We start from the raw sequence: 23,525 nt of genomic DNA on the forward strand, positions 1-23,525 counted from the left end.
CAGAGGGTTCCTACTGCAGGCTGCAGAGAAAGCCAGAGTTCACACCTTGAAGACAAAGTGGGGTAAGAGAGAACAGGGAGGTGCATCTGTAGTATTTTGGAATAAAAAAGCTTAAGCGGAGGAGTGGCCTAGTGGTTAGGGTGGTGGACTTTGGTCCTGGGGAACTGAGGAACTGAGTTCGATTCCCACTTCAGGCACAGGCAGCTCCTTGTGACTCTGGGCAAGTCACTTAACCCTCCATTGCCCCATGTAAGCCGCATTGAGCCTGCCATGAGTGGGAAAGCGCAGGGTACAAATGTAACAAAAATAAAATAGATACTATTGAAGATTCTACATGGAATGTTGCTACTATTGAAGATTCTACATGGAATGTTGCTACTACTGAAGATTCTACATGGAATGTTGCGCTATTCCACTAGTAACATTCCATGTAGAAGGCTGCGCAGGCTTCTGTTTCTGCGAGTCTGTACGTGCAGGACGTCAGACTCACAGAAGCCTGCGTGGCCACATTGGTGATCTGCAAGGGCTGACTTCTACATGGAATGTTGCTAGTGGAATAGCAACATTCCATGTAGAATCTCAAGTAGTAGCAACAGTGGAGGAGTGGCCCAGTGGTTAGGGTGGTGGACTTTAGTCCTGGGGAACTGAGGAACTGACTTCGATTCCCACTTCAGGCACAGGCAGCTCCTTGTGACTCTGGGCAAGTCACTTAACCCTCCATTGCCCCATGTAAGCCCCATTGAGACTGCCATGAGTGGGAAAGCGCGGGGTAGAAATGTAACAAAAATAAAATAGATACTATTGGAGATTCTACATGTAATGTTACTATTCCACTAGCAACATTCCATGTAGAAGGCTGCGCAGGCTTCTGCTTCTGTGAGTCTGACGTCCTGCACGTACATGCAGGACGTCAGACTCACAGAAGCAGAAGCCTGTGCGGCCACATTGGTGTGACTCTGGGCAAGTCACTTAACCCTCCATTGCCCCATGTAAGCCGCATTGAGCCTGCCATGAGTGGGAAAGCGCGGGGTACAAATGTAAGAAAAATTTAAAAAAATAAAAATAAGTGTCTACTTTTCTTTATTGAATATTAGTTTAACAGGTCAATTACACGCCTATATTTTAGGTTCAAGCACCTACCCCAGGTTTAGAGCTGGTGCAAATGCTTGCACTAAAATTATTAAAGTATGCGCATACATTACTGTATAACACATGCACTTAAATGTGTGCTCCACCTGCGCCAATGAATATTGGCTTGTACTTACAGAATAGCTTGTCACCAAAAACTGATCATTTATACACACTGGGCTAGATCAGGGGTTCCCAAACTTTTTCGGTTCCCGGCACCCTTAGTGTCTGAGCAATTTTTCACAGCACCATCCCCGCCACCCAAATAGGTCTCCGCACCCCTCCCCCCCGGCCACATGGGTCTCCGCACACATCCCCACCTCGTAGGTCTCCATTTCCCTGCAGCCGTCTGCCTTCCCCAAATCCAGCATCGCTAGCAACCTTCCTTCCTGCAGGTTCAGGATCACTGCGGCTTCCTTCCCCCGCCACCGCTGCAGAGCTTGCAGCTTACATTTTCGGGCTGTCCACGGTTCGCACAGGCATGCTGGGGCCTTCCCAGTCTGCCACGTCCGGCCCTCTCTGATGCAACTTCCTGTTGTGAGGGCCGGACCTGGCAGAGGGAAGTCCCCGCAGTGCCTGTGTGAATCGCGGACGGCCTGAAAACATTAAGCTGCAAGCACTGCAGCAACGGCGGCAGGGGAAGAAGCAGGAAGCGGCAGATGCTAGACCTGCAGGAGGGGAAAGTAGGGAGTGATGCGCCGCGGCACCCCTGAAAGTTCGCTGCGGTGCACCAGGGTGCTGTGGCGTACAGTTTGGGAACTGCCGGGCTAGATTCGGTAAATGGCGCTCAAAAATCAGCGCTTAACACTATTCTATAATCAGCACTCAAAGATGAGCGTCCATTATAGAATAGCATTGAATGCCAATTCCGCAGGACTTACGCCTAATAAAACCAGGCGTAATTCCTAGTGCCCAATCTGCGTGCACATCCCCGGAATTCTATAACAATGTGTTCACATTTTAGGAACGCCCCTGACCCGCCCATGCTCCTCCCATGGCCCCGCCCCCTTAGGGGCTGTGCTCTATAGTGTTTGGGTGCACAATGTTACAGAATAACGTGTAGCCAACGAGCACCCAATTATTGGCACTTACTGAACTGTGAGCCAATTAAAGTTGGGCACATATCTTGAATCGGCAGCCAATTTTGGACACTATACATAGAATCCAGGAGGATATCGTGTTCAAACAGGAACATAAATGACTACAGCACCAGCATTTATCTGTGTTCTGCCACCTAAATCCGGGCCGCTCCTTACTGGATCGCCCCCCATTAGTACCCAAGGGATCATCACAATTAGAAAATGCAACGCTGATGGAAGCAAAGCAATACTAATAAAAAAAAACTGGACATACCTGGACATAGATGGGTTCTCCGGGCTTCTTCCGGTAAAACAACCCTTTCACGTCAAATGGAGGGCTCAGGCTGTTTTTATATACAGGAGAACGTACTTTGTTTCCTTCACAGAGGATCAAGACATAAGGGTCTGCACCTGAGGAGGAGGAACAGCGACAGGACGGTGTCAGCGTTTAGTCCATCCCTCACGAAGATCGGACAAATAATCCTATTGGAATAGCAAGCCTTTTGCTACAGCAAGAGGACGGAATTAAAGCAAAATTTAAATGACCGCCATACTTAGGGCATAGAGGGGTGTAACCCGCATTGAGTAGCAGGTACATCCCTAACTACCTTCTTGGGCAGACTGGATGGACCATACTGGTCTTTATCTGGGCAGGGCATACAGTAAGTATTAAATTATAAAATAATATAAGCCAAGAATGCGGAGAGCACAAGAATCCTGGAACCAAACGTCACTGAAACGCATAAAATCAGAATTTAAGCCTTGGGTCTTCAAACATTCCAAATTCATTTTGTGGTTGTGATCAGGCTGGTTATTATTATTTTTTTAAATATTTGTTAGGTTTGTACCCCGCACTTTCCCACTCATGGCAGGCTCAATGCGGCTTACATTGGGCAATGGAGGGTTAAGTGACTTGCCCAGAGTCACAAGGAGCTGCCTGTGCCTGAAGTGGGAATTGAACTCAGTTCCTCAGGACCAAAGTCCACCAAGTCCACCACCCTAACCACTAGGCCACTCCTCCACTGTTGCTACTATTTGAGATTCTACATGGAATGTTGCTATTCCACTAGCAACATTCCATGTAGAAGTCGGCCCTTGCAGATCACCAATGTGGCTGCGCAGGCTTCTGCTTCTGTGAGTCTGACGTCCTGCACGTACGTGCAGGACGTCAGACTCACAGAAACAGAAGCCTGCGCAGCCTTCTACATGGAATGTTGCTAGTGGAATAGCAAAATTCCATGTAGAATCTCCAATAGTAGCAACATTCCATGTAGAATCTCCAATAGTATCTATTTTATTTTTGTTACATTTGTACCCTGCGCTTTCCCACTCATGGCAGGCTCAATGCAGCTTACGTGGGGCAATGGAGGGTTAAGTGACTTGCCCAGAGTCACAAGGAGCTGCCTGTGCCTGAAGTGGGAATCAAACTCAGTGTTAGTTCCTCAGTTCCCCAGGACCAAAGTCCACCACCCTAACCACTAGGCCACTCCTCCACTCAAAAAAAAAAAAAGAAAAAAATGCAGGAAAAACTCCTGTCTCAGGTCACAGGGCAGAGAAAGCAATGGGTTTTGAGACTGAGGCACCAGAGAATATTGGGGAACATCCTTTGCTATTTCGTCACCTGACCCTCATCTTCAGTAATCTTTCATTTCTCACCTTCTCCCAGCAGCGACCTTTCATTTATTTGTGACATTTATATCCCACATTATCCCAAACATGTTTCAGTTCAATGTGGCTTACAATAAACAGTATTGGAAACGTAACTAAGAATAATGCAATTATCCCTGTTAAAAAAACACAATCAGGACCCAACTGTAGAACTGAAAAATGCGTTTGACAAAATTGTTGATTGGATGAGTCAGGCTAAGATGTCTTTAAATGTTGCAAAGACAGAAATAATGTATGTAGGAAGGACTCTGGACTCATCACTACCTGACATGTCTGAATATCATGGTGAAAAAGTGACTATGAAGCCCTTCGTCTATAGTTTGGGAGTTTGCCTAGATACCAATCTGAGAATACAAAACATATGCAAACATACACCGAACGAACCTAAATCTGCACTACCCAAGCTGCAAAGGACTGAAATATAAATCACGCATCCAGTTTTTCCTACATAAGTACACAACTGTGGAACGCACTTCCAAAAGCCTTGAAAACTATGTACAACCACCTACACTTCCGGAGAACACTAAAAACTAACCTGTTTAAAAAGGCATACCCTACTGATCCAACATAAATGCCTTACCTTTGCAACACAACAAAACTAAAGTACGTAATGGACATAACACAACTCTTTCGTTGTACGATTCCCTAGTGTGGCTGGGCCACATGAACTTTATCTTACCACAACATCACTTTGTATTTGTTTACACCGGAGTCTATAACACCTCTCCGGTACTATGAGGCAGATGCACTAAACCTTAATGAGCCTTTAACGACCCTCCAACAAGTAAATTTTGATCAGTTGCATGCATCAAAGGGCTTTTACCGAGGAAGCTAGCAGCTAACGAAAACGGAATGCAGATAAGCAATTTGTGTACAAACCCCATTGAAACGAGATGCACTAACCTTTTCCGATTGCCTTTACGCAGGAAAAAGGCAGGAAATCTAACGACCTCTCATTAGGACAGCTCTGTGCCAGGAAAAATAGTAAAGTGAAAAAACAAACAAACTCTGAGCCAATCCCAGCGCATTAGCAGAGCTAAAAGCGCTGTGATTGGTCAAAAGGAAACTGAAAGACACAATCCATAAACAGAAGCCTCTACCAGCCCCAAGGAGTTCAAAAATATTTCTTAAATAAGCTTTCAAAATGTCCCCATGGAAGAGAAATCCACAAGTCCGGATCTCCCACCGCTGCTTCGGCTCCTGCCACAATAGTACTATCCAAAAAAAAAAAAAAACCACCCACTGCGTGTGCGCGACCCATTCATCTCAGTGGAAAAGAAAGTGCCATTTCAACAGAAAATGATAGCAGCCAGCTCCCCCTCGTTAGCAGCTGCAGCCCAAAGGGATGGAAGCCCGGGCTGACAAAAAAAAAAAAGAAAAACATGGGGGGAATGAAAAGGGGACTCACTTGTCAAGCGACTTCTCAGAGTTTGTGCAAATGCCCCGAACCAAAACAAGCCAAAGCCGCTGTGTCTACGTTTCCCGAGGCGCGCGCGCGCACACACACACGCGCGCGTCTCTCTGCTCCTGGGCCTGCCCCGTCTGACGTCAGTAACCTACGCAGGTTACTGATGTCAGATGGGGGCAGGCCCAGGAGGAGAGAGACGCGCGACTGAAGCTGTGCGAAGACAGGCATCAGCTTTTCTTCTTGCCCGTGCAGCGCCTTCGGACAGAGGAGAGAGGCGCTGCACGGGCCTGGTAAGAGGGAGGGGGGCCCGGTGGAGGGGGGGAATGGCGGTGACGACCCCGAGGGGGCGGGGCACAGGGCGGAGGATGTTGGGAGGCGGAGCTGAGGGGAGACAGAGTAGTGAGGAAGGGAGGGGGGCCGGGGCTGCTAACGGTATGTTTTGCTTTTTAATTTATAATGCAGGGGGAAGCGGGGGGGGGGGGGGGGGGGGGGGGGGGGGGAACGGCGACCATACAGGACGCTCCTGACAAGCGCCTTTGCCCCCTCCCGACCCTTTTTAAATTTTTGTTTTGATTTGGGAGCCATGTGCTTGTGTTTTGACTGTTTGTGGCATGTGCAGAGCAGCTAACATAACGCTTGGCTGCTCTGCGCATGATTTAGGGGCCGATTACCGATGTGTATTGTGATTCTTTGATACACTGTACTTTTCAATACCGATCCGAGCATGTGTGACTTGTTGTTTTGGTGCATTCTTCGTTTTTTAAAAATCGTTAGGGACTTTAACGATTTAGATTTTTTAACGTTTGCTTGATGCATCTGCCTCTATGTAAGCCACATTGAGCCTACAAATAGGTGGGAAATTGTGGGATACAAATGTAACAAATAAATAAATATAGACCACGTGATCTTGACCTCTTTTTTTTCCAACTTCGCATGTTGAGCAAGCTGAAAGTTATGGTAACACCTCCTGACTTTTGGACGATTGTACAGAACTTGACAAAGATCGATGATTGTAACTCTCTATTTCTGAGACTATCAGCGTCCTGAACCCAAGCTCTGCATCCAAAATGCAGCCGCATGACTGATCACTGGAATCCCAAGATCTGAACATATTACTCCGACATAAAAAAAATTGCACTGGCTCCAAATAACATACAGAGTTCAATTCAAAATTCTTGTGGCTCCCTAAGGCATCACCGACTTGATACTCAGAATGTAGGAGCAAATTTCAGCTCCCCTGCAAAGTACATAAGTAATGCCACACTGGGAAAAGACCAAGGGTCCATCGAGCCCAGCATCCTGTCCACGACAGCGGCCAATCCAGGCCAAGGGCACCTGGCAAGCTTCCCAAACGTACAAACATTCTATACAATCAAGCCATTGTGACATCACTAATGAGGTTGGCTCTTATTGGTGGAATGAGCCACTATGACATCACAATAGGTTAAATCACTGCTCTATGTAATAAAAGTGAGCCAAGTAGAGGACATAAGTACATAAGTAATGCCACACTGGGAAAAGACCAAGGGTCCATCGAGCCCAGCATCCTGTCCACGACAGCGGCCAATCCAGGCCAAGGGCACCTGGCAAGCTTCCCAAACGTACAAACATTCTATACATGGAATTGTGGATTTTTCCCAAGTCCATTTAGTAGCAGTCTATGGACTTGTCCTTTAGGAAACTGTCCAACCCCTTTTTAAACTCTGCCAAGCTAACCGCCTTCACTACGTTCTCCGGCAACGAATTCCAGAGTTTAATTACGCGTTGGGTGAAGAACATTTTTCTCCAATTTGTTTTAAATTTACTACACTGTAGTTTCATCGCATGCCCCCTAGTCCTAGTATTTTTGGAAAGCGTGAACAGACGCTTCACATCCACCTGTTCCACTCCACTCATTATTTTATATACCTCTATCATGTCTCCCCTCAGTGTATGTTAATGGGTGTGCAATCTCATTTTCAAAAAGGAATCTTCCAACAGAGTTTACCTTTGATAATCTAGCCTGTATGGTATAGAATTATCAATACACTTTACATTTGTTGCTTACACTTTGGGTCTGTGGGCAAAAGCAAACACAGGACCTTGAAAAGCATGTCTGTGTGTACTTCCACTGCCTCGCTTCCTCCACTCCCTCCTTCTACTTGCTCAGAGACTGGATAAATTCTTGAAACATATTTAGTACTGGTAAACACATGTTCACCCACTAAGATGCTTTGAAAATTAGTCCACCCACGAAGAGGCTCTGAGACTGTAAGAATGGATAAGCAGCAAGTGAGGAGGAAGGAAACCTGGGTTCAAATCCTGCTTCTCTCACCAACGCACCTAGGAACCTTGACAAGTTACTTAATCCTCCACTCCTTCAGTACAAAACTTTGGGCTAGATCTACTAACACGTATTTTAGTGTGATATAATCAGGGGCGTAGCCAGACTTCGGCAGGAGGGGGGTCCAGAGCCCGAGGTGAGGGGGCACATTTTAGCCCCCCGTGGCGCTGCCGAACCCCCCCATTTTTAACCTCCCTGCCGCCACCACCGCTTTTGACCCCCCCTCCCAGCGCAAACCCTTTCGACCCTCTCTTCCCGCCGCTCCCAACCCTTCCCCAGCGCCGTCGAGTATCTTTGCTGGTGGGGGTCCCCAACCCCTGCCAGCCAAAGTCCTCTTCTCCGGCTCGGCCACGTTGCTGATCTGCAAGGGCAGGCTTCTGTTTCTGTAGTCTGATGTCCTGTACATACGTGCAGGACGTCAGACTCACAGAAAGAGAAGCCTGCTCTTGCAGATCAGCAAAGCAGCCGCGCCGGAGAAGAGGACATCGGCTGGCGGTGGTTGGGGACCCCCGCCAGCAAAGGTACCCGATGGTGGTGGTGGGGGAGGGTTGGCGGCGGGAGGGGGGGGGGGTCGAAGGGGTTGGCAGCGGGGGGGGGGGGGGGGGGGCGGGCCAAATCTACGGGGGCCCATGTCACCGTGGCCCCACGTAGCTACGCCCCTGGATATAATGCAAGCCTTAATTATACTCAGTGGAACCTATGTATGAACCAAACACGAAACTTAGTAGGCTGTAAACCCTCTGGGACAGCAAAACACCTACTTGTATCTGTAACTCACTCATCCTCAGCTCAGATTTAGTAAAGGGTGGTGGTTGTGTGTTTTTAATTGTATTTTCAATTATGGATTTTTAGCCATGCGGCTTTTATATTGCTTACGGACAGGAATGGCCAGCAGGAAAAAGGAGGTGCTAATGCCTCTGTGTAAGTTTCTGGTGAGACCTCATTTAGAATATTGTGGACAATTCTGGAGACCACACCATCAAAAAGATATAAATAGGATAGAGTAGGTCCAGAGGGCAGCTACTAAAATGGTCAGTGGTCTTCATCATAACGCGTATGGGGACAGACTTAAAGATCTGGAGGAGTGGCCTAGTGGTTAGGGTGGTGGACTCTGGTCCTGGGGAACTGAGTTCAATTCCCACTTCAGGCACAGGCAGCTCCTTGTGACTCTGGGCAAGTCACTTAACCCTCCATTGCCCCATGTAAGCCGCATTGAGCCTGCCATGAGTGGGAAAGCGCAGGGTACAAATGTAACAAAAATAAAATAGATGCTATTGAAGATTCTACATGGAATGTTGCTACTGTTGGAGATTCTACATGGAATGTTGCTATTCCACTAGCAACATTCCATGTAGAAGGCTGCGCAGGCTTCTGTTTCTGTGAGTCTGACGTCCTGCACGTATGTGCAGGACGTCAGACTCACAGAAGCAGAAGCCTGCGCGGCCACATTGGTGATCTGCAAGGGCCGACTTCTACATGGAATGTTGCTAGTGGGACTCTGGGCAAGTCACTTAACCCTCCATTGCCCCATGTAAGCCGCATTGAGCCTGCCATGAGTAGGAAAGTGAAAGCACGGGGTACAAATGTAACAAAAATAAAAAAAATCTCAGTATGTATACTTTGGAAGCAAGGCGGGAGAGGGGAGATGTGGAAGAGACATTTAAATACCTATGCGGAATAAATGCACAGGAGGCGAGTCTCTTTGAATTGAAAAGAAGCTCTGGAATGAGGGGGCATAGGATGAAGTCTCCCAGTGGAGGTGGTCGAGACGAAGACTGTATCTGAAGTCAAGCAAGCTTGGGAGAAGTACATAGGATCTCTACGAGACAGGAAGGGATAGGCAGACTGGATAGGCCCTATGATCTTTATCTACCTTCATTTTTCTCCGTTCCTCGAATTGTAATTGCAAGTCCTCTATACCCCGCTTAAACTGTGAAGGTCATTTAAGCTTAACTGTGATTCCATCCTCTTGCTATAAACTTGAAGCCATTTTGTTTCTTTTGTGATAAACCTGGGTGGGAAGCAAATCTTAACTGAATATTCCGCCCATGCCAGAACTGGAATGTACCCTCCCAGTTTAGCCTACGATACCCAAAAAATTGCAATGGAGAGGGATGAAGGGAGAACTTGGAGGTACTAAACAAAGTGTGTGATGTCTACCTCATAATTACTGTACAATAGCAACTATACTCTGCAATTAAACTTTGGAATTCGTTGCCAGAGAATGTGGTAAAGGCGGTTAGCTTAGCGGGGTTTAAAAAAAGGTCTGGATGGCTTCCTAAAGGAAAAGTCCATAGACCGTTATTAAATTGACTTGGGAAAAATCCACTGCTTATTTCTGGGATAAGCAGCATAAAATGTATTGATCTTTTTTGGGATCTTGCCAGGTCTTTGTGACCTGGATTGGCCACTGTTGGAAACAGGATGCTGGGCTTGATGGACCTTTGGTCTGTCCCAATACTTATGTACTAGTCACAGTGACTCACTTACACACCTGGCCTTTCGCACTACATCAAAGGACACCACTACCATTCAGTGAGGGGTTATAAGACATCACAATATCTTAGCTCTGCCGCTGTTAAAAAACAAAACAAAACAATAGAGCATCCCCTCCCCCAAAGCCTCACAACAGAACCACTGAAGAACTGGTACCTCCTTGAGTGTCTTGTTTCTTCAAGCTCGTGGCAGAGACTACATGGACCTGAGTCACCATCTGTGGATAACCACACAATCCAGACCAGCAGGTTCGAGGGGGTTCATCCAGAGTCAGCTCTCTGCAATAAAGAAGGAAACATGTATGTGGTGACTCCTGGATTATTCACTGAGCAGCTGTACAGGGATGGCGAGGGTCTGGCTGGTAACGTGACCTTACGGCAGTGTCGTTTACTGCCATGAGGAAAGTCCCCATCCTATGACCTTTCAGTTGAGTCTTCTATCCCTGGGTCCGCTTAGGAAACTATGGAGACAGGATTGGGGAAGACATCACGGTTATTGTTCAATGGTGACACCTAGTGGCCACATTTAGGACCCACGATTGCAGAGTCCCAAAAGGAGCCCTGGTGCACAGCCCCACCTAAGGACTGTCCCTACCAATGACTAGGAGAGAGGCATGTTGAGAGGAGGAGGGGAGGAAGGAATCCCCAGGTACTTGTATATAAAAGCCTGGTATGTACCAGGATCCCAGCCGAGATTCAGAATGAACAGAAACCAAGAGGAACAGAATAGAAATACAGAGTAAATAAAAACAGACCCATCACAGGCTTTAAAAAAAATCACTTCTGGGATGTATATCCAAATTATTATAATCTATATAAATAATTCCCACCTCCAACGTTCTGAAGCTCACTCAGCACCACTCACCCTCACTCATACACTCGCCCTCAACCACGCCCCATCTCTACAGCCTCTCACCACCACTCACCCTCACTGATAGACCCGCCCTTGGCCACGCCCCATCTCTACATAAAACACAACCCCAACGTTCTAAATGAAGCCTCAAACCTGGCAAACTTCCAATTTTATGGTGGTGCAGCTCGATTTTCCACCATGAGTGTCTGCCCCGCTCTCGCGTTACAACGTGATGACGTCGAGGGCGGAGCACAGACACTCATCCAATCGCAACAGTAGACGAAACCTGACGTCAAACGCATCACCAACACATAAGAACGACCTCAAACAACACACACACTGAAGGACCATTACTGCCAAGCTACTCAGGGTACCTAACGCTGGGATCTCGCTCTTACCTCAAGAAACGGCATAAACCGGAGCGGCGCCACACTCACATCACTTTACCCTCGCTGCTCACATCTTACGCTCCTCCCCCTCCACCTGTGTGCGCCCACGCTGCACGAAACGGATTCCTGTACACTGACGTCAGCGCGCCGTCAAGGCACACCCACCTTCTTATCCACCCCAATCCCCACGACCCACACCGACCCGTCGTGTCTGCAAGATCCATGGGTGGTGATGGTGATGTACGTGACGTCATAAATGTATCAGACAGGAAGCTGCTGGGGCAAAGGTGCTTAACTAGAGCCTGGGATGGGGACAGAGAAAGGAAAGAATTTAAAAGCAGATTGGGGATTCGGAGAACACCACTCATTGAATGGGAGGATGGAGATGGAGACTTTCTCTGGAGCCTGAGATGGGGACAGAGAAAGGAAAGAATTAAAAATCAGATTGGGGATTGGGGGAACAGCAGTGATTGAATGGCAGCATGCAGAGATGGAGAGTTGCACCTTGGGTGAAAATGGTGACCAGGTAATGACATAATGGAAGACAGCATGGGCAGCTGAGCTTCAGCAATATGAAGGGAAAAGAGGGAATTCATGTGCAACAGAGTGGCCACACACTGTCTCTCTCTCTCTCACACACACACACGTGTCTTGGGGGTCCTGAGACCTGGGAGGGGGGGAAGGGGGTACCTAACAACAGAGAGGGGGGAGAGGGGTCCCTAAGACCACAAAGGGGGGTCCCTAATACCAGACATGGGGGGAAGGGGGGTCCCTTACACCACACAGGGGGGAAGGGGGTCCCAAAAACCATAGAGAGGGGGGGAAGACGGGTCCTCAAACCACAGTGGAAGGGCTCCTGAGACCTGACAGGGGGGAGAGGGGAGGACACTCATTGTCTCACATACGCACTCGCCCACACTCATTCTCACATAAACACACTCACACCCATTCTCACTCTCTCACACACACACACTTGCACATTCACCCTCTCTCTCTCTCACAGTCAATTTCACACATACTCTGTAAAACATACACACTCAAACAAAAACCTTGCTAGCGCCCGTTTCATTTCTGTCAGAAACGGGCCTTCTTTACTAGTTTTTAATATTACAGCAAGAGGACGGAATTAAAGCAAAATTTAAATGACCTCCATACTTAGGGCATAGAGGGGTGTAACCTGCATTGAGTAGCAGGTACATCCCTAACTACCTTTTTGGGCAGACTAGATGGACCATACTGGTCTTTATCTTGGCAGGGCATACAGTAAGTATTAGATTATAAAATAATATAAGCCTAGAATGTGGAGAGCACAAGAATCCTGGAATCAAACATCACTGAAACGCATAAAACCAGAATTTAAGCCTTGGTCTTAAAACATTCCAGATTAATTTTGTGGTTGTGATCAGGCTGGTTATTAGGCAGCATAAAAAAAAACCAAGAAAAATGCAGGAAAAACTCCTGTCTCAGGTCACAGGGCAGAGAAAACAATGGGTTTTGAGACTGAGGCACCAGAGAATATTGGGGAACATCCTTTGCTATTTCGTCACCTGACCCTCATCTTCAGTAATCTTTCATTTCTCACCTTCTCCCAGCAGCGACCTTTCATTTATTTGTGACATTTATATCCCACATTATCCCAAACAAGTTTCAGTTCAATGTGGCTTACAATAAACAGTATTGGAAACATAACTAAGAATAATGCAATTATCCCTATTAAAAACATGATCAGGACCCAACTGTCGAACTGAAAAATGCGTTTGACAAAATTGTTGATTGGATGAGTCAGGCTAAGATGTCTTTAAATGTTGCAAAGACAGAAATAATGTACGTAGGTAGGACTCTGGACTCATCACTACCTGACATGTCTGAATATCATGGTGAAAAAGTGACTATGAAGCCCTTTGTCTATAGTTTGGGAGTTACTGTCCAGCTACCGCATGGCCCATACGGTAATTTCATTTTTTACGCGCACCCAGTAAGCGCACTGGAAAATATTTTTATTTTCTGGCACGCTGACGGTAATCGACATTTTACATGTGTAAATCATTACCGCCCAGTTACCGTGTGAGACCTTACCGCTAGGTCAATGGCTGGCGGAAAGGTCTCAGACTCAAAATGGACGCGCAGCAATTTTCATTTTCCCACACGTCCATTTTCGGCAAAACTTTTTAAAAAAGGCATTTTTTTACAGGTGTGTGTTTAAAAATGATTCCGCGCATGCGTGTCCAAAACACGCGTCTGCACTACCACAGGACATTTTTCCTCGCACCTTAGTAAAAGGGCCCCTTAATCAGCTAAGTTTTAGCTGGCCATGAATGCCTAGATATTCAATGCCAGAGCCCGGACGTGGCCTGGCAATGAATATCCAGGAATGAAGCCAATGGTGGGTCAGCAAAACACTGACCATCGCTGGCTGAATATCAACAAAGTGATTAACCAAGGACATCTGAAAAGTGGGCAGCACTCTCTTACTTGCAGTCTGAAGGCACATCGGTGAAAACCCTGAGGAGAAACTCTCCTTCAAGCCCAGGCTCAAAGGTTGTGGGAATGATGACGTAGCGGCCCTCCTTCTGGTCAGTCCTGAGGAAGACACTCCTGGAGTTGATGTAAATGGAGCTGGCCGCTTTAGTTTGCAGGGTGTGCATCCGGTACCTCCTGTTCAGTTCCACCTGAGCAGACCCAATCACACAGTGAGACTCCCAAAGCAAAAATATCCGAGTGAAACACAATCCCCACAAGACACATGGTCTTACCTTGTAGATATCAAACCCTATAGCCAAGTTTTCTCCTTTCCCATCCTTTCGGCTCGTCTTTTTGGATTCCTGCTGGAGGCAGATCAGCACCTCATCTTCTGGCTTCGTCACATCAAACACATACTGATGGAACAAACACAATGGGATAAGGCAGGTTTACGGCTCCACTGTTCATCCTCTACAAAGTTCAGACTCTCAAAAGCATAATTATTAGAGATGGGCAGCCCAGAAGTTGTGTTTTGTTTCAGCTCCCCTGCCATTTGGAGTCTTGTTCATTTTGTTTTGATTAGTCTACGTTTTCGTTTCAGGAACAATGTCGTGAAGAGCTCTTTGCAAATAGTGTATACTATTATCGGCAAATGAAAGAACACAAAATGGCGCCAATATTCAGATTGTGGGAGTTAGACCGGTTAACTCCCGTGGTCGATGCCCAGATACTCAACGTTGAACCATTTGCGGCGATTGGCATTGAATATCCGATTTAGTTTTGTCCGGTTTAAAGATAACCGGCTACCTCAATATTCAAACCTAGCCGGTTATCGTTAAACTGGCCAAAGATATCCCAGGTTTTCATGTGGCCAAATATGGCCGCTAAACCAGCTTTAAAAATAGGCAGATAGCCGGTTATATCAGGCGATATAAATGGCTATCTGGTAGCTGCTAACGGGATATTCAGCAGGGAATAGCCGATTAAGCGCTATTTACAGGTCAGCAGCCGTTCTGGCCAGTTCAATAGTGCCGAATGTCGAGGGGAATGTCATGTTTTTTTCTACTCCTTTTCATTTGTTAATGAAATGCAATGACATGGGATAGGCCACTGACGTTTCTCGTGTCACTGGGCAAATGACAGCCCATCCCTAATAATTATATACAATTTTAAGCCCAGGCTTCTCTTGACCTGGCCGATATGTCCTAACAGGTAACTTTTGTTGTGGATCACTTTGCCTACACTGGCCAACCTTCTTCTACTTTCAGTCCCCAAAGATGCTGGTTACATAACATAGTAACATAGTAGGTGACGGCAGATAAAGACCTGTACAATCCATCCAGTCTGCCCAACACTGTCCTTGCAGTCATCCTAGAAATAGAAGCTTGGGGCCTTATTTCAGTGGAGATTTTTTTTCTGTAGTTAAACTATGAGAAAAATCCTTTTAGAAAGCAAAGGCTGACTGAGCAGCTGTTGAAACTTATTTATAAGAACAGTAACCCTGTCCATGACTGACAAAGAAACAGCACTAAAATATGAAGGGATATTGCAGATTAAAACTAACTGGTACCTGGTACCAAAATATCATCACCTGTGTATTAGAATGGCAGTGCCTTGTTCATGCATGCTTATACTGTGCAACAGGGACATACCAAGGGGTGTGCAAGGCAGTGCCGTAGCGAGGGCGGCTGTCCCCCGGGGCCCTCCCCCCTCCCCCCGCCGGAACGCATTGTAGCTTACTTTGGCAGCGAGGGGCGGCTGGGAGGGCCGATCCGCCCCCGAGCCTACGTCGCTGGGAGCTGCGTCGGCTCCATTGGTTCCTTGCTCTCTCTGCCCCGGAACAGGAAGCAACCTGTTCCGGGGCAGAGGGAGCAAGGACCCAACGGAGACGACACCCCCCCCCCCAGCGGCATGCACCCGGGGTGGACCGCCCCACCGCCCCCCCCCCCCCTTCCTATGCCACTGGTGCAAGGGGAGGTGGGGATGCCAAAATTGCTCCCTGTCTGTTGCTTCCTTGTGCAGGAGCACGATTCTGGCTCGGTATGCTGTTGCACCATGATATGTCGATCCAGATTTTTAAATGAATGCAAAGACACCATAGGAAACAAAAGTCCAGTGTCCCCTAGTACAAAGACCAGGGGACACTCAATGAAATTACATGATAATACTTTTAAAACACATAAGAGGACATATTTTTTCACTCAACGAGTAGTTAAGCTCTGGAACTTGTTGCCGGAGGATGTGGTTAAAGTGGTTAGCATATCTGGGTTTAAAAAAAAGTTTGGACAAGTTCCTGGAGGAAAAGTCCAAAGTCTGCTATTGAGATAGACTTGGGGAAGCCACTGCTTGTCCCTGGAATCAGTAGCATGGAATCTTGCAGGTACTTGTGACCTGGATTGGCCACTGTTGGAAACAGGATACTGGGCTAAATGGACCACTGGTCTGACCCGGGATGGTTATTCTTACATTCTTATGTTTTGCTCTTATGTGGCCCTGATATCAGTGCTAGGCAAAACAATGGAAGCTATTGTTAGGAACAAAATTACTGATCATCTGGACAGGCATGCACTGATAGGAAAGGGCCAACAAGGATTTAGCAAACAGAATCACAAGTGTGTTTCCCGTGGAGTCATAGAAAATTCTACTGAAGCTGGGATTCCAGAACGTGTAATTAAACTCTGGAATTCATTGCCTGAGAATGTGGTAAAGGCGGTTAGCTTAGCGGAGTTTAAAAAAGGTTTGGACGGCTTCCTAAAGGAAAAGTCCATAGACCGTTATTAAATGGACTTGGGATAAAATCCACTATTTCTGGGATAAGCAGTATAAAATGCTTTGTACATTTTTGGGATCTTGCCGGGTATTTGTGACCTGGATTGGCCACTGTTGGAAACAGGATGCTGGGCTCAATGGACCTTTGGTCTTTCCCAGTATGGCAATACTTATGTACTTATGTAAGGCAGCGCCAGCTAAGTGTACACATGAAGGAACGGGTTACCACTGGATCTTCCAGCTTACTTGTGGGTTCTGAAGGAAAGTGTTCTTGTTATTGACACAACCCCCACTGCGGTTCCGTAAGGGATCTTCGTGCCTGGTCCAGGATCCTTCCAGAATTGCCTCTTCCCAGGTCTTGTGGACACTCAGATAGGAGGTGTTGATGAGACGGCACATAATGACATCCGTGTAGTATTTACAGAAATCTTCAAAGTTCATCCTGTCAAGGTCAGCAAATACCACATGATTTCACTGTAAAATGGCAAGTCTCAAGTATAGTTCCTGCAGTTCAGATAATTTTTTTTGTTTTGTTTACACAGATACTCATGAAAAGAGGTTTCTACAATTTTTCTAACTAGTTACACTCCCCTACATGATTCTAAAGCTTTGTGGGTTTCAATCCACTTAGGAAGACGTTTATATGACGCATTAGGAGGAGGAAGCGTCTGCTAGCTCAGGGGAGAAAAGAAGGGTTAGTTTTTTGTCTTGTGCTACACTATCTCTGATTTTATATTATTTTATAAATGGTTGGAAACTGGCTTGATCATTTTTGCTAGGCAGACTGTAACTTAGAATAAATAAAATGCTTTCTTTTCTTACCCACTGCCAACAGATTTTTAGCATACTGACATTAATTATACTGAGGCTCTCTTGACCAGCTGCCAGGAAGAATTGTTTTTTCTTGGTGATTAAATACACAGATAAGGAACTAGAGAGATTCTGTACTAAAGCCACTTCCATTGTCTAACCCCATTTTTATCTGTGGGGGTGGGAGAAGTTCAGTTTATAGAAATCAATTACACTTTGGATTGTCCGCTGCCTTCTAACTGCGGCTGTCAGCACGCAATTGGCTGCTCCATTGGGCTGAAACCTCCAAACCGTGTCATAAGAGTCAAAGAGATGTATTGGTCTTTGAAATCTTTTTACATTGTTTTGAAAAAAAAAAAACCCAAACAGTCCAAAACAAAACGAACATTTTCCCCAGCACACCTGTATAAAGTATTGCCTGTGAGAAAGCAGGGATCTTTGCAGGGCCACCGAGGGGGGGGGGCATGGGGGCCGCAGTCCCCTCCACCCGCCCCCCTCCGTCCACCACCGGGCCGGGCCCCCCTGAATTCAAATCATAGCGCCTTATCTTGACCTCACTGCATGTGAAAGAAGCGCAGCAGCGGCAGTCTGCAGATCGCCTCCCTTCGGGCCTTCCCTGCCTGTGTCCCGCCCTCGAGGGTGATCTGCAGACTGCCGCTGCTGCGCCTCTTTCACAAGGAGCGAGGTCAAGATAAGGTGCTATGATTTGAAATCGGGGGGGCCTGGCCCGGTGGTGGATGGAGGGGGGCATGTGGAGGGGGGGCGGCGGCGGCGACCTCGGGGGGCAGGGCCCCAGGGGCGGCCTTGCCCCGGGCCCGGCCCAGTCTCTCAGCAGCCCTGGATCTTTGCAGAACAATGACCCAAATTAGAAGCGCAGAACTGGAAGGATTCATACCAATGCCATAAACTACCCCAGTCTACAAAGAAGGCAAAGGCAAGGACCACAGGCCCGCCTTGGAAATCCTGAACTGGCGTGCTTAGCAGCGTCGCGCACAGAGAATTCAATACACACACCCTTTCAGGACTTCCCTGTTTTCTGAGAAAAGGAAAAAAAAAGTGACCTCCTATGTGTATTTAAACTCCTGGAATTCTCTTGCACGTCGAAAGCGAACTCACCAAAATTCCCCGTCATCTTCTACGGTGACTCCCAGTTTCTCTCTCTCGTTCTTGCTCACTTTCTGCCACTCCTCGGAGCTGAGAAAGGAGAAAACTTAAATGAACAAAAGCAGGAGTTGCTGCTTATTTATACGTATATTTCTTTTAAAAAGAATCTGACATGCTTATCTCTTTCCCCTTCTGACCTGCAAATTGTACTGCACGCATTCAAGAAAAAGAAAACAAATTTTAATCCAGCCTTAAAAGTCAATTTACTGCCATTTATACTATACAAACAGTAGATGTGTACACATAGATATCCCTATAATACCTTAAATATGGAGATCAACAAAATATCCAGTGACAAATTCGATGCTGCCCTTCGCCTCAGGGGACCTGGATATACCCAACCATGAAGCAAATTGGCAAGGGGCAAGAACATACACCGAGACTGCTATATGCCAACTGGGGGTCTAACCAGTGGTGTGTGCTGGAGCAGGCTCTCACAGGCTCACGAGAGCCATTTGTTAAGTTTTGAAGAATTTTGGGAGCCGGTTGTTAAAGTAGGCCCTCCATGGCTATTTTAACCACTGGCTCCCAAAATGTGGGCTAGGGCTCCCACCTCAATTCTCTTTAAGTTTGCTGGTGGGGATGCTACTACTACTACTATTTAGCATTTCTATAGCGCTACAAGGCGTACGCAGCGCTGCACAAACATAGAAGAAAGACAGTCCCTGCTCAAAGAGCTTACAATCTAATAGACAAAAAATTAAAATAAAGTAAGCAAATCAAATCAATTAATGTGAACGGGAAGGAAGAGAGGAGGGTAGGTGGAGGCGAGTGGTTACAAGTGGTTACGAGTCAAAAGCAATGTTAAAGAGGTGGGCTTTCAGTCTAGATTTAAAGGTGGCCAAGGATGGGGCAAGACGTAGGGGCTCAGGAAGTTTATTCCAGGCGTAGGGTGCAGCGAGACAGAAGGCGCGAAGTCTGGAGGCAGTAGTGGAGAAGGGAACAGATAAGAAGGATTTATCCATGGAGCGGAGTGCACGGGAAGGGGTGTAGGGAAGGACGAGTGTGGAGAGATACTGGGGAGCAGCAGAGTGAGTACATTTATAGGTTAGTAGAAGACGTTTGAACGGGATGCGAAAACGGATAGGGAGCCAGTGAAGGGTCTTGAGGAGAGGGGTAGTATGAGTGAAGCGACCGTGGCGGAAGACGACACGGGCAGCAGAGCTTCGTCAGCCAAGTGAATAGACTGCTGCTGCTCCCCGCTCCTTATTTCCAGCTCTGAGCAGCAGGCTGGGACTTCTCCTGCATGTGCAAGAAGTCCCAGCTTGCTGCTCAGAGCCAGAAACAAGCAGTAGGGTGTGGTGGCAGTCCATAGCATGCCTATATGAGGTGGAGAGAGACTGGGGCATGCGTTGTCCCCCAAGTCCACCCATGCCCCCCCCCCCCCCAAATTGCAGGGCTGGCTATGCCCAGAGAGAGAGAGAGAGAGAGAGAGAGAGAGAGACCGTTGTTAAACATTTACCAGCACACCCCTGGGTCTAACCTACTAATGCTGGAATGGCCATTTCTGAGGAATATACTTCCTGTCAGAAATACAGATAATCAGCCACTAGAGGGAGCTCCTGGTGAGGGTGATCGAGAAATAGAGCAATATTTAAAACACATTTCTACAGGGAAACAGCCCTTTTCATGTTGAAATGTCTCTTTCAGGGGTGTATCTGAGGTTCGGCCAGCCGAGCCGAGGTCTTCAAGTTCTTCTTCGTGGCGTGCTGTTCATTCAAAGCGCTGCAATCCAGTTTCGGAGTCTGACGTCGCTGCACGTTGTACGTGCAGGACGTCAGACTCACAGACTCTGTTTCTGTGAGTCTGACGTCCTGCACGTACAACGTGCAGCGATGTCAGACTCTGAAACTGGATTGCAGGCAGCTCTTTGAATGAACAGCACGCCACAGAGGACGAAGAAGAACAGAAGACCCCGCCAGCTGAAGGAATATTTTTAAAGGCAGGAGGAAGCAGATGTCAGCTGGCGGGGGGTTGGGGTCCCCCACCAGCAAAGGTAGGGGGGTCCAGGGCGAAATCTGTGGGGGCCCAGGCCCCTGTGGCCCCACGCAGATACGGCCCTGGTCTCTTTATAGAGCTGTCCACATGAAATGCTGCTAAAATTACATGTTTAACCCTTGCATATACGTATTTTTACCTGCACCCTTTGGTAGCATTCCAAAGGGCAAGGTTTTCATTTACAAGCATACTTTCCAATTTAAAAAAATACACATGTAAATTGCTCAGAAATAAGTTCTTGATATCTGCCAGCCCAAGCTGTAACTGGACCAGACAGGGCTGTGGAATCCAAAATTGATTACACTGTTAAGATAACCTCCATTCAAGAAACCTGCGAAAGTCAGCTGTTAAGACAGTGTTCCTCATTGTAAGGCCCAGGAGCTAGAAGTGGCTCTCTGACTCTTCCCTGGAGTCCTCTCCCTAAATTCAGCAGGGTCACATGCAGCTTACAGTACTCTGTAAGTTATATATGTAAGTGGGAGCCTCACCTGTCCCACCCATTCTCCGCCCAATGTACGCCCCCTTACAAATACACACTATAAGAACGTAAGAATAGCCATACTGGGTCAGACCAACGGTCCATCTAGCCCAGTATCCTGCTTCCAACAGTAGCCATTTCAGGTCACAAGTACCTGGCAGAAACCCAAATAGTAGCAAGATTCATGCTACTGATTCCCAGGGACAAGCAGCGGCTTTCCCCATATCTATCTCAATAACAGACTATGGAAGTTTCCTACAGAAACTTGTCCAAACCTTTTTTTTAAACCCAGATACGCTAACCACTGATACCACATCCTCTGGCAACGAGTTCCAGAGCTCAACTATTCGTTGAGTGAAAAAATATTTCCTCCTGTTCATTTTAAAAGTAGCACCATGTAACTTCCTTCAGTGTGCCCTAATCTTTGTACCTTTTTAAACATAGAAACATGAATGCAAATTATTTATTAGGATTTATTTACCGCCTTTTTGAAGAAATTGACTCAAGGAGCTGTACAGTAAGAATAAATCAAACATGAGCAATAGGCAATTACCCCGCAGGGGTCTGTGCTGGGTCCGTTGCTTTTTAATGTATTTATAAATGACCTAGAGATGGGAATAACTAGTGAGGTAATTAAATTCGCCGATGACACAAAATTATTCAGGGTCGTCAAGTCGCAGGAGGAATGTGAACGATTACAGGAGGACCTTGCGAGACTGGGAGAATGGGCGTGCAAGTGGCAGATGAAGTTCAATGTTGACAAGTGCAAAGTGATGCATGTGGGTAAGAGGAACCCGAATTATAGCTACGTCTTGCAAGGTTCCGCGTTAGGAGTTACGGATCAAGAAAGGGATCTGGGTGTCGTCGTCGATGATACGCTGAAACCTTCTGCTCAGTGTGCTGCTGCGGCTAGGAAAGCGAATAGAATGTTGGGTGTTATTAAGAAGGGTATGGAGTCCAGGTGTGCGGATGTTATAATGCCGTTGTATCGCTCCATGGTGCGACCGCACCTGGAGTATTGTGTTCAGTACTGGTCTCCGTATCTCAAAAAAGATATAGTAGAATTGGAAAAGGTACAGCGAAGGGCGACGAAAATGATAGTGGGGATGGGACGACTTTCCTATGAAGAGAGGCTGAGAAGGCTAGGGCTTTTCAGCTTGGAGAAGAGACGGCTGAGGGGAGATATGATAGAAGTGTATAAAATAATGAGTGGAATGGATCGGGTGGAGGTGAAGCGACTGTTCACGCTATCCAAAAATACTAGGACTAGAGGGCATGAGTTGAAGCTACAGTGTGGTAAATTTAAAACGAATCGGAGAAAATTTTTCTTCACCCAACGTGTAATTAGACTCTGGAATTCATTGCCGGAGAACGTGGTACGGGCGGTTAGCTTGACGGAGTTTAAAAAGGGGTTAGATAGATTCCTAAAGGACAAGTCCATAGACCGCTATTAAATGGACTGGAAAAATTCCTCATTTTTAGGTACAACTTGTCTGGAATGTTTTTACGTTTGGGGAGCGTGCCAGGTGCCCTTGACCTGGATTGGCCACTGTCGGTGACAGGATGCTGGGCTAGATGGACCTTTGGTCTTTCCCAGTATGGCACTACTTATGTACTTATGTACTTATGTACTTACAATGTCAACACAATACGTAATAGAACATTATAATTGACAGTGAAGGGTATAAGCAAAGATGGAACATATAGATAGGTAAGAGAGTAAGAGAAGGGTTACCATATTTTGTCCCCCAAAAAGGAGGACACATGCCCCGCCCCCTTTCAGGCCCCACCCCACCCCTTTCACGCCCTCGCTCCGCCCCTGTCACATTTTCCCCTCCCCCCTGTCACACACCCCGTCACTCCCCTCCCCTTACTACTGCCCTGGTGGTCTAGTGACCTCTTTGGGGCAGGAAAGAGCCCCCTCTTTCCTGCCTGGAGCGCTGCCCTGCATGCACCCTTCCTGATCTCAGCGCCGATTCAAAATGGCCACCGAGAATTGAAGTGACCTCACGAGGCGTCAACTCTCAGTGGCCATTTTGAATCGGCGCCGAGATCACAAACAGGAAGGATGCATGCAGGGCAGCGCTCCGGGCAGGAAGAGGGGGCTCTTTCCTGCCCCGAAGGCGGAAGAGGTCACTAGACCACCAGGGCAGTAGTAAGCAAGGGGAGGGGAGGCAAGCAATCTGCCCGTTTGTCCGGATTTCTGGACAAATGGGCAGGCTGGTGGGCAGGCTGTCCTAGGACGGCCCGCCCACCAGCCTGCCCGTTTGTCCAGAAATCCGGACAAACGGGCAGATTGGCAAAACCCGCCCGGTTGCCCGGACATGTCCGGGTAAATCCGGACATATGGTAACCCTAAGTAAGAGGAGTTAGAAAATAAGGTGACTGATTTAAAGAAAGGTGCACATGAGGTCAGAGACATGGTTAAATATTATCCCAGCTAGAGTAGGAGTGGATAAACATGTCCTGATGCAGTATGTGCAGCCCGTGTCACTCCTTGTGT

The 23,525-nt window shown here is 47.2% G+C and overlaps 1 protein-coding gene across 1 annotated transcript in view; it reads right to left on the bottom strand.

The window, feature by feature from the left end:
- LOC115458699 (calpain-5-like) overlaps window positions 1–23,525 on the bottom strand; it is a 145,936-nt gene that overhangs the window by 4,815 nt on the left and 117,596 nt on the right. Inside the window, exons 6-11 of the mRNA XM_030188527.1 lie at window positions 18,499–18,576; window positions 16,819–17,014; window positions 14,097–14,219; window positions 13,816–14,012; window positions 10,259–10,380; window positions 2,482–2,618 (exon numbers count right to left, since the gene is read on the bottom strand). Coding sequence (XP_030044387.1) covers window positions 2,482–2,618; window positions 10,259–10,380; window positions 13,816–14,012; window positions 14,097–14,219; window positions 16,819–17,014; window positions 18,499–18,576 — 853 coding nt within the window. The remainder of the gene's footprint in view (window positions 1–2,481; window positions 2,619–10,258; window positions 10,381–13,815; window positions 14,013–14,096; window positions 14,220–16,818; window positions 17,015–18,498; window positions 18,577–23,525) is intronic.

The sequence above is a fragment of the Microcaecilia unicolor genome, unplaced genomic scaffold (genome assembly GCF_901765095.1).
Source record: "Microcaecilia unicolor unplaced genomic scaffold, aMicUni1.1, whole genome shotgun sequence".
Classification (NCBI taxonomy): Eukaryota; Metazoa; Chordata; class Amphibia; order Gymnophiona; family Siphonopidae; genus Microcaecilia; species Microcaecilia unicolor.